This window comes from Martes martes, assembly GCF_963455335.1.
Source record: "Martes martes genome assembly, chromosome: 1".
Classification (NCBI taxonomy): domain Eukaryota; kingdom Metazoa; phylum Chordata; class Mammalia; order Carnivora; family Mustelidae; genus Martes; species Martes martes.
Window position 1 is genome coordinate 149,673,666 of NC_137888.1, and position 15,337 is coordinate 149,689,002.

The 15,337-nt window shown below is 40.5% G+C and overlaps 1 protein-coding gene across 1 annotated transcript in view; it reads left to right on the forward strand.

Moving 5' to 3' along the window:
• SCN11A (sodium voltage-gated channel alpha subunit 11) overlaps window positions 1-15,337 on the forward strand; it is a gene marked incomplete at both ends in the record, with an annotated part of 82,624 nt that overhangs the window by 29,225 nt on the left and 38,062 nt on the right. The window contains 5 exons of the mRNA XM_080810640.1: window positions 223-352; window positions 1,367-1,605; window positions 5,164-5,349; window positions 7,987-8,355; window positions 10,262-10,651. Coding sequence (XP_080666766.1) covers window positions 223-352; window positions 1,367-1,605; window positions 5,164-5,349; window positions 7,987-8,355; window positions 10,262-10,651 — 1,314 coding nt within the window. The remainder of the gene's footprint in view (window positions 1-222; window positions 353-1,366; window positions 1,606-5,163; window positions 5,350-7,986; window positions 8,356-10,261; window positions 10,652-15,337) is intronic.

Genomic DNA, 15,337 nt, shown 5'->3' on the forward strand with positions numbered 1-15,337 from the left:
ATGCATAAGAAATATGAATGTTCAAACTATATTGCACTTATCTACTAAATATGAAATACAAAAACTGAACCTTTAGCGTGCCATGAAACGGAAGCGAGTGGACCTCTATGAGATATGAAGTGTCTTTGAGGCATGTGGCATTGAAACAAAGTAGCTTGTGAAGTTTTGAGGAGAGGCAGTCCCTTTGCTTTGAAGGTCCACCATGCCTGCCTTCTCTTACAGCCACACATCCTAGAGCAAACCAAACGACTATCCCAGAATCTGTCAGTGGATTACTTCGATGAGCACGGGGACCCCTTCCAAAGACAGAGGGCCCTGAGTGCTGTCAGCATCCTCACCATCACCATGCAGGGTAAGCTCTGCGTCTCAGCCGCAAGGAGAGCTGAACTTCCATGATGTCCCTCCATTCTCCTCTTCTCCCCCAGAAGCTCTCTGAAGCCCCCTGTACTTTCTGATGAGTCACTTCTTCTGTCTCATTTGAGCATGCAAGCTAAGTGACTCAGAAGAAGTGGGCCCACCCTGAGTTGGCCCTTGGGTAGTGGTGGGAACTGGCTAGCCTTGGGATGGGACTTGGGACCAAGAGTACAGACAGGACCTCCCAATCAGGCTAGGCAGTCACAGGAGGTTGCAGTGACAATGACAGTGACCAAAGAAGAGAAGACACAGAAGTTTCCAGTGGGAGATGGTTATATTTGAAGTTAGAGTTAGGAATCTGGCATGGACAATGGAAGACCATGTAGATAGGCTGGAACCATCTGAGGGACCTCAATCACAGCAGGTAACCAGGATCCCACTAAGGGTTTGGTGATCAAAGGCAGGACTCAAGTCCTTACAAGGATGGGGTCTGATTGATCCTTAGCACTTTTGAGCCTGCCGTATCACTTCATTTGGCTTGCATGGGTCCCTGAAATGGTGCCAGGGAAACCGGGGGTCCAGTGGCCTGATGGCTGAATTCAACTAGCTGGAGAGTAATTGTTCTTTCAATACTTCTCCTTCCCTTGAGCCCTGGTAGCTCTGTGTACCTCTGTTACAGCTCTCACCATGGTTTGCCTTGAATGGACATAACTTGATTTTCTATTTCTCTCTATCATGGGTTCACATCCAGTGTTGGCTTCCATATCTCTATCTCTAGCAGTGCAGCACAGCTCCCAGATGCTCAACACAAGTATAAAGACTAGATGTACATGGCTATACCACATGGAAGTTGTGTTTGGGAAATCTTTCCAACTACACCCATCAGCATTCTTCTTGATTGATCAGGTTCATAGGAGACCCTAGGAAAGTGGGGAGAAGGAATGCACTCAGGCCAACAGCAGCCAGATGGATTCAGAGCTAACTACTCAGTTGCTCTTTCATTCTTCTCCAGAACAAGAAAAATCACAGGAGCCTTGCCTCCCATGTGGGGAAAACCTGGCATCCAGATACCTTGTGTGGAACTGTAGCCCCCAGTGGCTGTGCATTAAGAAGGCCTTGAGAACCGTGATGACTGACCCTTTTACTGAGCTGGCCATCACCATCTGTATCATCATCAACACTATCTTCTTGGCCATGGATCATTACAAAATGGACAAGAGTTTTTCTTCTATGTTGCATATAGGGAATTTGGTAACTTTAGGCTTTTTAAAATATAAAAATATTTCAAACTGTGAATTATAATTCTTTCAAAGTCTAAACCTGTCATGAGTGGCCGAACCTAGCCTAGGTCTTTGGTCCCCTTAAGTAGAGTAAAGGGAAAAGACGACGATTAGGATTTTGTTTTTACCCAGTTCAGTAATTTACCATGGGCCCTGTGTTGACCCTCTGGTATGCCTTAGCATCTTTTTAGTCATCCTGTGGGAACCCAGAAGCCAGCAGACATGTTAAAAGTTCAGCCATTTGGGATGATCAAGAAAATGTTAACCATATCCAGAGAACTTGGTAATCTGTCCCATGGTCCCCGGTGATATGGCTGACACCATTTGTCACAAAATAATGTGACTGCCAATACTAGGTGTTATTCCCCCTAGAAAGGCGGGTCAGGGCCTGGCAGCTGTAGGAGGCATACTTTCCCAGGAGGAGTTGTACAGAGCTTATGGGATAGTAGGGGGGCCTCTAGACTTCAGCCTGCTTCAACATGTTTCTCATTGGATGGATCTAGTCCCAGTTAAACTAGGAAAACTAAGATAGGAGAGCAGACCCCCCCCATGAACTATTCAATTTATTGTTTGTGGAGAAGGCATTCTCTCCTTCCCCCCAAGGATTAATTAATACCAAATATCAGAAATAACAAATAATTACCCACTGAATATTCTACCTTAATTAGCTAATGAGTTAATCTTACCATACATCTAACCATTTATTCTTGAAGCTTTATTTTATTTTTCCAACTTAAGAAGCAATATATGCTTTTTTAAATTTTAAAAAAAGGAAAGTACAAATAAGGGAAATACAAAGAAGAAACTTATACAAAATACAAAGAAGAAACATATTTCCTATGGTCCTATTAGCAAAGATGGTCATTTTTAGCATTGCAGAGAATTTCTAGTCAATATGTAGGCATGTATTTTTTAATTAATTATTTTACACTGATCAGAACCCACTGTACCTATTGAATCAGAAGCTGGTCCATAGAGCTGCTTCTGTGCATCAGGTTGAGGTTACCCTTAGATCTGTGTCCCTCTCAGGAGAAGCAGGGATACAGCAGGACCACAGTGCATGGCTAGAGTGGTTCTCCTTACATAAAGTGTGCATTTAAGTTTCTTTCCCCAAACTACCCTTGAGAAGAAGTGCTCTGTAGGTGTGTGTGGGTCAGATTAGATTTCATGCTGCAAGATAAACCTAACACACATGGTACCTTTGTACAGGCTGGTATTTTCTGGGCTAAAGGCCAGGGTATTCAACTCTCTCCGGATCTCCGGATGATGTATCCCAGAAATGCGTTGACAGTGTTATTTCACTTGGAGACAGAAAGCTGTGCCTGCGGGTTCCTGCCTCAGCAGAGTCAGCAGACCCAGCAGACCCATGTTTCAGCACTTCCTGGTAGATGGATTTATTAGCTAAGTTCCAGAGAATACCCAAAGTACCCAGAACCTTGCCCCTAGGCAGGGTTTCCTAGTTTGCAAAAGTGGTCTGTCCATCCCTTCATTTGCTGATCCAGCTGTGGAAAGTGACACTAGCCACCCTTTCAGATTTCCCACTGACTAGGTATTCTGGGTATTGAGGTGAAGCTGCATTTTGCAGTCAGAAGCTGGATAATTAAGTGACATTCTTCTTCACTCTCCCCAGAAATGGTACAGAAGGAGGCACAGAGACATTGTTGATGTCTGAGTTCACAGGCAGCAGCTGTGCTTCAGGCCCTGAAAACTGATAAGAAACAGGCAGAACTGGCCTTGTCGCCTGTGCTTCCATTCCCTGTGCCCCATTCCCTAAACTAACACAATACGTTGGGGAGCCTGGGTGGCTCAGTTGGTTAAGTGGCTGTGTTCAGCTCAGGTCGTGATCCCAGCATCCTGGGATCGAGCCCCACATTGTGCTTCTTCCTTTCGCTCTCCCCCTCCTCTAGCTCATTCTATCTCTCACTCTCACTCTTAAATAAATAAGTAAAATCTTAAAAAAAAAAAAAAAGACAACACACAATACAAAGGTGGTAGCAACCTCATCTACTCTACCCCCATAGCAGTATACAGTGGTGGAGGGAGGTTTTGGAGCCTTGAGTTCCAAAGAACACATCCCTCCCTCCTCTGACAGGTGGACCAGGATTCAACTGACCTGTGCAGTTCTGTGGGATTGGACTTGGAAATGGACTCTCTAAGCTTTGGTATTGCTTGAATCAGAGGTATACACTGTAGGGCTAGACCCCTAAAGCTTGAAGGAGACAGGAGAGAGAGGAGGAGCTCAAAAAGGGACAGGGATCAGTCCAGCACAATTACCTATAATAATACTGCATGATTTTAGGTACTGGTTGTGGCTCTGAGCAGAAGCAGATAGCGATATTTAAAGGGAAAAGATAGATACAAGCTTAGGGTTTTCTTTGCCACCTTGATTTCTTTTCTCTTTGTCTACCTTGGATTTGTCTTTGCCTATCCTCTTTTAACTTGTGTCACTTTATTTTAGGGATTTTTAAAATAAATAGTAAGTCATCAAATTATTTATAAAAACAGATCATCTGTTACTTTTAATAAGGAGATTTTTTTTCATTATGGAGACTTAAAAATCATTTCTGAGTTATTTTTCTTTTCCAGGACTGTGGAGAACAGCCTTATTATTGACAACCTTTTTAATATTACCTTATTATTTTCATACTACTGTTTTCTCATATCTATTTAGTTGTGTCTGTGTCAGAATGTGCTATTTGCTATGAAGAAATGCTTTGTTTTATCTTCTACAAAGATGTAGATGATAGATTTAGTTTTGAATTTAGCTACCACTAATTGAACATTGTGCAATGTTTTTAAGCCTATATTTATGTAATTTTCAAAGACAAAAACAAAAACACTTATTTGTGCCCATGGAAATCACACAGTTTAGCACGTTCTTAACTCTTGCCCTTCCTTTTAATGCTTTGGTATTTTGTTCTGGAATAATGAGTCCTGCATTCTGTGGGTGAATAATAGGATTTAGGATTATATCCCAACTCACTAACCCTCCTTTCAGCTATAACCAAGATATTTATCCCAAGATACTCATCATATAGGATAAGCCTATATATCGAGTTGCTTAATGATGTTTTCCTGTTCCTAGCAGTGTTTTTCAATTCTTTGCTCTGGGCCCCTTTTAATTTTTTTTTTTTTCTGATCAGTGTTGAGATTGAGTGATTCTGCTTTATAGAGGATATTTATCATCAGTTTTCAGAGCTGTTACGTATCCTGCCCCTCCCCTCATTTGGGAGGTTGTATTGGCATTTTAAAGGAACTTAGAGGGGGAATTGCTTGACACTTTCTATCACCCTGCCCTCTATCAAAATCCAATTGTGCCTTGGAAAATAATATTTTATTCTCCACCCTGATGTCTGTGAGCTTGGTAATATAGTAATGGGCGCTGTGGTGGGGAGGGGTGAGAGGAGCAAAGTAAATAAAAATGCGTTTTATTTTTTTGTAATCTCTGCAGTTCCCTTGGACCATTCTAAGAAGTGTATCTTCAAGGAGAGGCAGTTTCCTTTTCTCATTCTTCTGTATCTCACCGTAGGTTTTTGCTGGCGTTTTCATGGCAGAAATGTGCCTAAAAATTATTGCGCTTGACCCCTACAACTACTTTCGCCGGGGCTGGAACATTTTTGACAGCATTGTTGCTCTTCTGAGTTTTGCAGATGTGATGAACAGTATAGTTTTAGGGAAAAAAAAAAATCTGCTGTTTCTCCGTCCCTTAAGAGTGGTAAGGCACTTACTATTTTATTTTACTGACTATGTTAGCTGCCAGAATTGACAAGAATCTTGACTGAGTTCAGTGGCTATTTTGCATTAAACTTGAACTTATCTTACCTTAACCAGAGAATTAGAACTGAGCTCCTCCTCCTACCCAGGTTTGCATACTCCTGGGGAGTCCCAGGAGGTCTCCTCCCAGCTGAACCCCTGCCTCCCCCATCCCACTATGACTCCTTAGGCAACCTGATGCAACATGGTGTGTTCTGGTAATCAAGATTCTGTTCCTTGCTCAGTGTAGCCCCCTCCCATGATCTCTTTCCCACCACTCACCCCTGAGCTCTGAGCCAGGCACCCTCACATCTGGGCTCACCAAGGGGTCATAGACTACAGAGTCCAGGACGGGGCTGGGTGCTGCTGGCAGATGCTGTCTTAGTAGTTTCCTCCTGACTGCTTCCAGTGTCATTCCTGTCCTGTGGTCTTTGTACTCCATCCGCTGACCATGGACACATTCTGGTGACCTTTGCAGATGCACTTGAGAGGAGCTGACCTAAGGAGTGCTCAAAGATGAGGAAAGTTTGCCATTTAGACATGAGACAAGACAGGGCCAGAAATGAGGCAAAGTAGAGTGTGTGACAGACCCCGGGACAGGCATAGATAGAAAACTACAGGGAACCTACACCTGATAGGGGAATCGGGAAGCCATAAAAGGTGGCCCTTGGTCCTGTTTCAGAGATTTACTTTTTCTTTTTTTTTTCTTTTTTAAAATTTCTATTTTTTTTAATTTCTTTTCAGTGTTCCAGAATTCATTGTTTATGCACCACACCCAGTGCTCCATGCAATACATGCCCTCCTTAATACCCACCACCAGAATCACCTAACCCCACACACCCCTCCCTTCCAAAACCCTCAATTTATTTCTCAGACTCCACAGTCTCTCATGGTTCATCTCCTCCTCCAATTTCCCCCAATTCACTTCTCCTCTCCATCTCCCCATGTCCTCCATGTTATTCCTTATGCTCCACAAATAACCAAAACGATATGATAATTGACTCTCTCTCTGCTTGACTTATTGCACTCAGCATAATCTCTTCCAGTCCCATCCATTGATACAAAAGTTGGGTATTCATCCTTTCTGATGGAGGCATAATACACCATGGTGTATATGGACCATATCTTCTTTATCCATTTATCCGTTGAAGGGTATCTTGGTTCTTACTTTTTCTTTTGGCAGGGATAAGCCTACAGAGTGAGGCATTTGTTTCAGTTACCTAAGCATACATTTTATACTTGGGATATGTTAGGCGCTCACACTGCTCAAAGTCAGAAATGATTAACTTGCTCTCCTAAAGTTTCACTGGCACTCAGGTGAGCAAAATTACATTTGCTTTACAATTGTTTAGGCTTATTTACAGCCATGCTCTGAGGGGGAGGAACTGTGCAGTATTGTCTGTGTATTACAGAAGCATGATTTCTCCCTGAGGTGCCCCAAGTTCCCTTCTGAGGACACAGTGCTGTTCCTTCTCTTGGGTCTTAAGTCTTACTGACCTGCAGTATTTCCCCCAAATAGTTGATACTTAACAGGGTTGTACTTTGGAGTGAAACCACTGGTTTATGTTGGAAGTTAATATAAGAAATAAGCTATGAAACTGGTTGTTGTGTTGTCTCCCATAGGGTCTGTAAAATTCCATGGGAAAAAACTTCTTCTGAAAAAAAGTGTGTGTGTTTTGAGTAGCTGATTGCTTTTTCTCTCCTGGATATAAAGTACTGTATTCCTCCTATCATTGTTAGAAAGTTTAGATTCAAATTTGTGACCTGACTTATATGATACAGGAGTTAGCAATTTTTTTCTGTAAAAGGTGAGATGGTAAATATTTTCAGTCTTACAAGCTGTATGGTCTCTGTTGAAATCACTCAACTCTGCTGTTGTAGCACAGAAGTAGCTATAGACATTTGAGAATGAATGGGTGTGGCTGTGTTGCACAGAACTTTATTTACAGATGCAAAAATTTGAACGTCATACAATTTTCATATGTGATGAAATACCCTTCTTTTGATTATTTTCCAGCCATTTTTAAAAATTTAATTTAATTTAATTTTTTTTCAGTGTTTCAAAATTCATTGTTTACGTGCCACACCCAGTGCTCCATGCAGTACGTGCCCTCCTTCACCACCAGGTTCACCCTACCCCCGCCCCCCCAAAACCTTCAGTTTGTCTGGCCACACAAAAATAGGCAGTGAGCTGGATTTGGCCCTTGGGCTATAGTTTTTGACCCTTGATATATTATACAGGATTCCAAAGCATTAACTTCATGCAATAAACATGTATGCTTAATTCTATTTTCATGACTCCAAAGTCTTTATCATTTAACAAAAATTAGAACAAAATATTTCCATTTTCAAAACAAAAAGTTTTGCCTCTCACGTTATCTGTCACACACTCTACTTTGCCTCATTTCTGGCCCTGTCTAGGTATTATCATGGGCCAAGGAGTGGATAATTATGTTTAGGATGGTTTTGACTTTGAAAAGATTTTTGAAAGTCATAAATGCTATGGTTTGGGAGCATGTCATTTGCTATATAGGTGAGCAGATGGAATTTGTCTTTAACTGGCTTTTCTTCTTTTGCTTATTGTCTGTTTTTTTTACAGCTGAGGGTCTTCAAGTTAGCCAAATCCTGGCCAACTTTAAACACACTGATAAAGATAATTGGCCATTCTGTTGGAGCCCTGGGAAACCTGACCGTGGTCCTGGCTATTGTGGTCTTTATTTTCTCAGTGGTTGGCATGCAGGTTTTTGGCTCTAAATTCAGTTCTGTAAAGAGCAATAAAACATCCTGTGGCCCTACAGTCTCATGTTTACGACGCTGGCACATGGGGGATTTCTACCATTCCTTTCTGGTGGTATTCCGCATCCTCTGTGGGGAATGGATTGAAAACATGTGGGAATGTATGCAAGCAACAAATCAAACACTGTGCATTGTCGTCTTTCTGTCGATCATGGTGATAGGAAAACTTGTGGTGAGTGTCTTAGATTTTTTTTTTTAACATATGGATTACACAAATGTATTAGCTTCTTTTGCAATACTTTACTGGTAATTATTATTCTAAATATGATATTGCACATTGAATGTTTTATAATATTAAAATCTGCATTTGAATTTGACTCAAGGAAATTATAAAAAGCATGAAACAAAACCTTCTTTTCACATACTTCTCATATTGACTGATACCCCAATACCTGTTTTATACCAGGTGATTATTCTTTTTTTTTATACCCCCCCTTTTTTAAATTTTTATTTCTTTTCAGTGTAACAGTATTCATTGTTTTTGCACCACACCCAGTGCTCCATGCAATCCATGCCCTCCCCAATACCCACCACCTGGTTCCCCCAACCTCCCACCCCCCCACCCCTTCAAAACCCTCGGATTGTTTTTCAGAGTCCATAGTCTCTCATGGCTCACCAGGCAATTATTCTAAGATAATTGTATTCTCTTTGTGAATGAATAGCTGAGGTAGGAGTTTGTGACTTAATTTGATCAATAAGTTGTAAAGGGATATCTAGTGAGAAAGTTTGCTTGTTCTTAGAAAAAAAAAAAAAAAAGAAGGGATGAGCTAAAAAAAAATGGTCCTTTTACTTTCTCTGGACCTTTTTAGGACTATGACTCCTGGTAGAACTACAAACATAATGCAAGCATGAGAAGAACTACCCTAAGATAAAGCCAGCTGAGGAGGGTAGAGGGAAAAGGGGAAGAGACCGAACTTCATGTCATAATTGGTCCTTCTGTTTTATTTTCAAACTTCTTAAGTTACGTTTTCTTCTTGTGTAAGTTGCTTGAATCTGTTGTCGCTTGCAGCTGGAAACAGATCTTATTAGCTAATTGGGTACCCAGTAAGGGTATGCAGACAGAAGACACACAGGATACCTGAGCACAAGGTCTTCAGAATCAAGTTGGGGCTCTCATGCAGATATACTGAACCATCCACATGCACACAATGGCTTTATCTTATGTGACTGAGCAGCAATGTTAGATAGGCAGTAAGTGGTACAAAAGATCAGAAGAGCAGAATGTGACCAATGGGAGTGGGAAGAAAGTGTTAACAAGGGATACGTGGAAGATAGAGTACTTGAGAAGGGAGCTAAAGAAGCAAGGAGCACTTGGCAAACAGAAAAGCTTGAGCCAAGGTCTGCAGCTGGAGTTCTTGTGGTGAAGTTGTGGGAGACTAGACCCATTCACACTCATAAGACACTTCTCCCTGAAGGCTGTATATTTTTGAGCCAGTGACAGCCTCAAACAAAGGAGTTTGTGGAGGTGAAGATGATGAATTGGAGGGTGTGTAAATGTAGGCAAAAAAATCCAAGTAGGTAGCTGATGAGATGATCTGCTTCAACAGAAGAGTTGCAGATTTGATCCAAACCCCTCCAGTTCAGCTCCAGTACTCTGTTGTGGTTTGGGCCACAGGACCTAAGGATCCTGCACAAAGCACATCATCTCTCAAGCCGTGCCAGCAGGGGTGGACCCCACGACAGTATTAGGCATCAGACCTGTAGCCCATTCCAGCAAAGCCAAGCTCACTATTCAACGGTTCCTCAAGGAATATATATATTTTATTTTACCAGTGGTCACATAGTTCTGCTTTACCCTAGTCAGAGTTTACAACATGTGTTGCTTGTATGTGGACAAACTGGTCTTGGCTGTTGACACCCTTTCACTTCAAATTTTCTTTCATCTTATCTTCCTGTCTTCCTCAATCTCGTCTCCTTTTATTCATTTTATAGGTGAACTTTCTCAAGAGACAGAGGACATAGCATCTCATTTGACTTAGTTTTGGGTCTTGGTGGAAAAGTTGTTCTGGAAACCTACTATATCTTTCTCTTTGCTATAATTCCCATTCACCTTGTGTGTCCCCCCCTCTCCACCCCAGGTACTCAACCTCTTCATTGCCTTGCTGCTCAATTCCTTCAGTAATGAGGAGAGAGATGGAAACATGGATGGAGAGTCCAAAAAAACCAAAGTCCAGTTAGCCCTGGCTCGGTTCCGCCGGGCTTTTTGCTTTGTAATTCACACTCTTCAGCATTTTTGTCACAAGTGGTGCGGGAGTCAAAACTTGCCAAGGCAAAAAGAGGTGACAGGGGGCCCTGCCACCAAAGGCAAAGACATCATTCCACTGGTCACAGAGATGAAAAAGAGCCCAGAGAGGAGGGAGGAGTATGATCGGACTTGGTTGGCCCCACTTGCAGAGGAAGAGGATGGTTTTGAGTCTCCTGGTGAAAATAATGCACAGCGTGTCACACAACTTGAGGCTGGAAAACAGGTATGAAGGTTCATATATAGACGTGGAGGTCGTACAATCCTAGAGCTGCCATGAGACACTGGTTGCCTGCCCTGTTCTGAGCACCATGCAGGGATAGGAAGGGTATAAAATGTGGAGGCTGCCCTTTAGTACTCACTCACTTAGAATCCAATGCTGGTTCTAATCATGGTTTTGCACATATGGAGGTGGGAGATGGCAGAGAAGTTCAGAGGGGAGCCAGATCAGAGTGGGCTGGGGCAACGGGAACCAAGTGACTTTGTTTGAGCCCTACAAGAAGTATGAAGTTTAGATTAACTGAAAGGCGAGGAAAGTGAACTGAACAGCATAGAAAAGGAGACAGTGGTGGGAACAAACTCAGCCTCTGAAGGGACCAGTGGTTGAGGAATGGTGGCAGATGAGGGCTGTCAGGGAGTGGAGGTATGATAGATACCCCAATAAATAACTACAGATTTCATTCTGGATGCAGCACAGCTGTCTGTATAGTCCTGAGTTTTCCACAATGGTTGTAACATATTGCATAGCCTGGCAATAATTTTAATCATTCTAGTGGGTTTGTGGTGGTGCCTTGTGGTTTCAGGTTTGTTGTTTTTTTTAAAAAGAATTTATTTATTTGACACAGAGAGAGAGGTTGCAAGCAGGCAGGCAGAGAGAGAGGAGGAAGCAGGCTCCCTGCTGAGCAGAGAGCCTGATGAAGGTCTTGATCCCAGGACTCTGAGATTATGACCTGAGCCAAAGGCAGAGGCTTAACCCACTGAGCCACCAGGTGCCCCGTGGATTCAAGTTTTATTTCACTGAAAAATAGTGATGTTGCCTAATATATCTTCCTTGGTAAAGTGTCTATTGCCCGTTTTTGCTGAGGGATTTCTTATGATTGAGGTGTAAGAGTTTATTACATATTTTGATACAAGTCCTTTGGTATGTGCACCACACATATTTTCTAACTGTGGCTTGTATTTTATTTTCTCCATGCTATCTTAATGAGCAGAAATTTTTAATTTTGGTGAAGTATAATTTATCAGTATTATTCCTTTGAGAATTTTATAGGTTTACCTCTCAGGATCAAGTCTGCGATCAATTTAATTCAATGAGCTGTATCATTTTTCCCCTGTATATATAGCTAAATGATTCTAGTATTATATATTGAAAAGATTGTTCTTATGCCACTGAATCACTTGGTACCTTTGTCAGAATCAAATTGGCTATATCTATATTAATCTCTATCTGTTTGTCTATTTATCTATTTATCTACCTGTCTCAGGACTTCTTCTGGATTCTTAATCTGTTTCATTAATCTATCCATCTGTTTTATACCAATACTGCCCTGTCTTGATTACTGTAGCTTTATAATAGTTTTGAAAGCACGTTGTATGATTTTGTTCTTTATCAAATTTGTTTTAGCTATTGTAGGGCCTTTATGTTTCCTTATGCATTTTAGAATTCCGTGTGTTACCTTTCCATAAAAAAAGATTGTTATGATTCTGTTTGGTGTTGCACTAACTATTTTGTAAATTATTGGTATCTTCACAACATCAAGTCTTCTGATTCATGAACACATCTTTTTTCTACCTATTTAGGTCTTCTTTAATTTTTCTTAGGCATGTTTTCTAGTTTTCAGTGTATAAGTCTTGACATATTTGGTTATATTTATCCCTAAGAAGTTTATGTTTTTATGATATTGTATAAGTAATTTTTAAATTTTCTGTTTCCAAGTGTTCATTATTAGTACATTGAAATGAATGTATTTTGACTTTGTATCCTGCAATGTTGGTAAACTGACTTATTAATTCCAATAGCTTTTTTGTAGATTCCTTAGAATTTTCTACACATGTAATTATTTCATCTGTAAATAAAAATGGTTTTTTTTTAATTTGTATGTTTTTTTTTTCTTGCCTTATTACATTGGTTAGGACCTTTCATATAATGTTGAATATGAATCATGAGAGTGTACTCCTTGCCTTGCTCCTGATCTTCGGGAGAAAAATAAAGCCTTTCCCCATTAAGTAAGAACTTAGTTGAGGAAGTTCCCTTTATTCCCAGTTTGCTAGGAGTTTTTATTTCTCTTCTAAATTATGAATATATATTGATTTTTCTGAAATGCATCTCCTAAATTTATTGGGATATTCATATCATTTATTTTGAATGTTAAATCATTTATGCTTTCCTTGGATTATCCTTATTTAGTCATGGTATATTATCCTTTTATATATATTTGGATCCAACTTGCTAATATTTCATTAAAGATTTTGCCATTCCCTAGGTTTTTCCCTTTTAATGTGTCTGCCTTATTTTGGTATCAGGTTAATATGGGCCTCATTAAATGAGTCTAGAGATCCTTCTTTTCTATTTCTATTCTCCTTACCCTTAGCTTTATGATGTAATTGGTATATAACATTGTATAAGTTTAAGGTATACAACAAGTTGATTTGATATATTTATATATTACAGTATGATTACCACCATAGCATTTGCTAACACCTCCAGCATGTCACATAATTATTTCTTTATTGTGGTAAGAATATTTAAGGTTTACTCTCTTGCAACTTTCAACCATATAACACAATATTATTAACTATAATCACGATGCTGTACATTATATCCTATGAACTTACTCATCTTCTTACTGAAAATTTGTACTTTTTGACCAATATCTCCCTACTTGCCCCAACCCCCAGCCCCTGTTAACTTCCATTCTAGTTTCTGTCTCTGCAAATTTGGCTTTTTCAGATTTCACACGTAAGTGATATCACACTGTATTTGTCTTCCTCTGACTTGTTTCACTTGACCACAATGTCCTCAGGGTCTATCCCTCTATCCTTCTGATATTCCTATTACATGTATGTTTCACCTGTGTAGTTGCCCCATAGGTCTTGAGTATTCTATTCTAGTTTTTTTTTTTATTCCATACTTTTTTTCTTTAAAAAAAAAGTTTGACAGAGAGAGACACAGTGAGAGAGGGAACACAAGCAGGGGGAGTAGAAGAGGGAGAAGCAGGCTTCCCGCTGAGCAGGGAACCCAATGCGGGGCTCAATCCCAGGAGCCTGGGATCATGACTTGAACTGAAGGTGAACACTTAACAGGACTGAGCCACCCAGGTGCCCCTTTTCCGTACTTTTTTCTCTGGTTTTCAGTTTTGGAGGTTTCTATTGAGAGAGCCTCAAGCAGAGATTCTTTCCTGTCTACTAATAAATCCATCAATGTCACTCTTCATTTCTGTTACAATGTGTTAGATCTCTAGCATTTTTTTGTCATTGCTTAGAATTTCTATCTCTCTGCACACGTTGCCTGTGTGTTCTTGCATGATGTCTACTTTATACATTAGAGCCATGAATATTTTAATCATAGTTATTTTAAATTCCTGGTTTGACATTTTCAACAACTTTACCGTATTGAATATGGTTCTGATGCTTGCTCTGTCTCTTCAAACTATATTTTTGCATTTCAGTATGTTTTCTGATTTTTTTCTTTAGAGTCAGACATGATGTACTGGGTAGATGGAAATGCTCTAAATAGGTCTTTATTAATGTGTTGGTGAAGCATGAGGAGAATGAAGTAGCTCTATGGTCCTATGAGTAGGTCTCAGGCTTTTAGTGAGCCTGTGCTTCCAGACTGTGAACAGTGCTTGTCAGTATGGCTAGTGTGAGCTGGACTTGGAGATCTGCCTCCCTCCAGCTGGAACTCTAGACCTGGCCAGAATTGGGTATCTCCCACACCACAGGTCAGTCAGGTCCTGATAAAAGGTTAGGCTCTGATTAATTAGTTTCTCTTGAGGGAAGGCCTTGTGAAGAACAGAATGCATGTGTGTGTTTCAAAATGGTTTCTTTTATTCTCCCCCAGCTGGAAGAAACTGGGGATTTTCCTGCCATACTCACTGTGAGAACCTGGTAGAGCTCCAAGAAGTAAAACTCAAAAACTATGGGGGCCCCTGTTGAGTCGCCCTCCCAGCTTGCAGGGTACCCTTGGGGGGGGGCCCTTTTATCTCTTATATTTGTCTGCCCTGAGCCTCCAGGAGTTTGTTGATTACAGTTCAGGTTTCCTTACTCTGGAATTGGTTCCCATGGAGCTTTTTGCTCCTGGGTTTCTGCTTTGCTAAACTGTAGTTCTCAGTATTAGCCTGTCTTCCTCTCCAATTTGGGGGGAAGCAGTTTGCCCTGGACCTCACTGCTCTTAAGGCTCTAAGAAGTGTTAATTGGTTTTCCAGTTTGTTTAGCTTTGTACATGTTGGGATGGAGTAGAGACCTCCAGGCTTCTTACATGTCAGACCAGAAGCTGGAAATTTTTGTGGGAAGTTTTTAAATTACAAATTCCATCTGTTTACTTGTTATAAGGATTACAGGACTATTCAGATTTTTCTCTTTCTTCTTGAGTCTGTTTTGGCAGTTTTTGTATTTCTAGGAATAGGTCAATTTTACTGAAGCTGTCTAATTTGTTGACATACAATTATTTGTAGTATTTCTTTGGAATTCTTTTGATTTCTGCAACGTTGATAGCAATGTCCCCTCTTTCCTGATTTTAGTAATTTGTTCTTTCATTTTCTCTTGGTCAGTCCTGTTAAAGTTTTGTCAATTTTGATGTCCTTTTAAAATAATCAGATTTTGATTTTGTTGATCCTATTATTTTATTAATCTCTGTTCATATACCTACCGTATCCTTATTTCTGCTTGTTTTGAATTTCATTTTCTCTTCCTC